This window comes from Sinocyclocheilus grahami, unplaced genomic scaffold (genome assembly GCF_001515645.1).
Source record: "Sinocyclocheilus grahami isolate Dianchi unplaced genomic scaffold, SAMN03320097.WGS_v1.1 scaffold1341.1, whole genome shotgun sequence".
Classification (NCBI taxonomy): domain Eukaryota; kingdom Metazoa; phylum Chordata; class Actinopteri; order Cypriniformes; family Cyprinidae; genus Sinocyclocheilus; species Sinocyclocheilus grahami.
In genome coordinates, this window is record NW_015506520.1 from 243,445 (window position 1) to 244,719 (window position 1,275).

At 36.0% G+C, this 1,275-nt stretch overlaps 1 protein-coding gene across 1 annotated transcript in view; it reads left to right on the top strand.

Annotated features, from left to right (window-relative positions):
* The first annotated feature begins 334 nt into the window (after positions 1-334).
* Positions 335-1,275, top strand: part of LOC107569380 (phospholipid phosphatase-related protein type 1-like) — a 1,866-nt gene continuing 925 nt past the window's right edge. Inside the window, exon 1 of the mRNA XM_016255456.1 lies at positions 335-528. Within this exon, the coding sequence (XP_016110942.1) occupies positions 349-528 (180 nt within the window). The 5' untranslated portion in view covers positions 335-348. The remainder of the gene's footprint in view (positions 529-1,275) is intronic.

A 1,275-nucleotide genomic window follows, 5' to 3' on the forward strand; every position in this document is an offset into this window, starting at 1 on the left:
ATAAATAAATAAAATCTTGACCTGACCCCAAAAGGTAGTGTATGTTACATAACACATCACTTTAAGCAGCCTTCAGCTGTACTCTCAGAGACGCTGTCTTGCATGTTTCATGAAAGGCCCTTTATGTAACTCTGCTGGAAATGAACGCTTGAGGAATGTTTTAGAGGATTCAAATATAACTTACGAGTGGGCCTAATGCAAACAGAAAAACAGATGCTTACATGAGGTTTGGTGAGTGGAGATGAGACAAATTTTGGAGATTGTGTGTGTGTTTGTGTTGGTGAAACGAAGATGTCTACAGACACTTTTGTTAAGTTTGTGTCTCTGTTATCTGTCCAGTTGGTGATCATGGCGGGGACGGTGCTGCTGGCGTACTACTTTGAATGCACAGACACGTTTGGGATCCATGTCCAGGGTTTCTTCTGTAATGACGCAGACCTGATGAAGCCGTACCCCGGGGTGGAGGAGAGCAGCTTCGTCCCTCCTCTCATCCTCTACTGCGTGGTGGCTGCTGCGCCCACAGCCATCGTGAGTAGTGATAGCTCCAGATCGCCAACTGTTCATCCAACAACTGACTGGTTCAGTAGTGAGGTTGACTTTCTGGTGATGTAAACAACATTCATTTTAAAGGTTCAGTATCCTTCTTCTTAAGAAATACTATACTATAAACTAACACACACAAAAAAAACTCTTCTTCCAATAATAATAACAATTATACTCTAAACACAGTATTATACTCTGTTAAAATTCAAACACATAGTATTAATATATAATATAATATAATATATAATATAATATAATATATAATATAATATAATATAATGTTTTTGTTTTCTTATGATTGCTGGACATGAACACCAGAGGGCACTCCAATACCAACACACAACAAACACCACATTCATGCTTTTTTCAAGTAAAATAATTCAGCTCAATTATTTTTATTCGATGTTATTATTAGTTTATTATTATTATATTAATATTATTATTATTTGACCTCTATATTTCAATTATGCACAGGTGTAAAACATGAATGGGAAATAAACCTTAGTCTCCAGAATGGAGTTTCAGTGTGACTCATTTCCTTTTAATAACCACACGGATCATAAAACCAAAGACCAAATGAGAGCGAGTATTTCTGCTGAAAATGATGGTCTCAGTTTTACTGCCTTTGCTTGGGCCTTGATCAAAAGTGCAATGAAGCAGATAGGAGTTACAGAGGTCATTTTTCAAATTAGATACACCATGAGGATATATATATATATATATATATATATA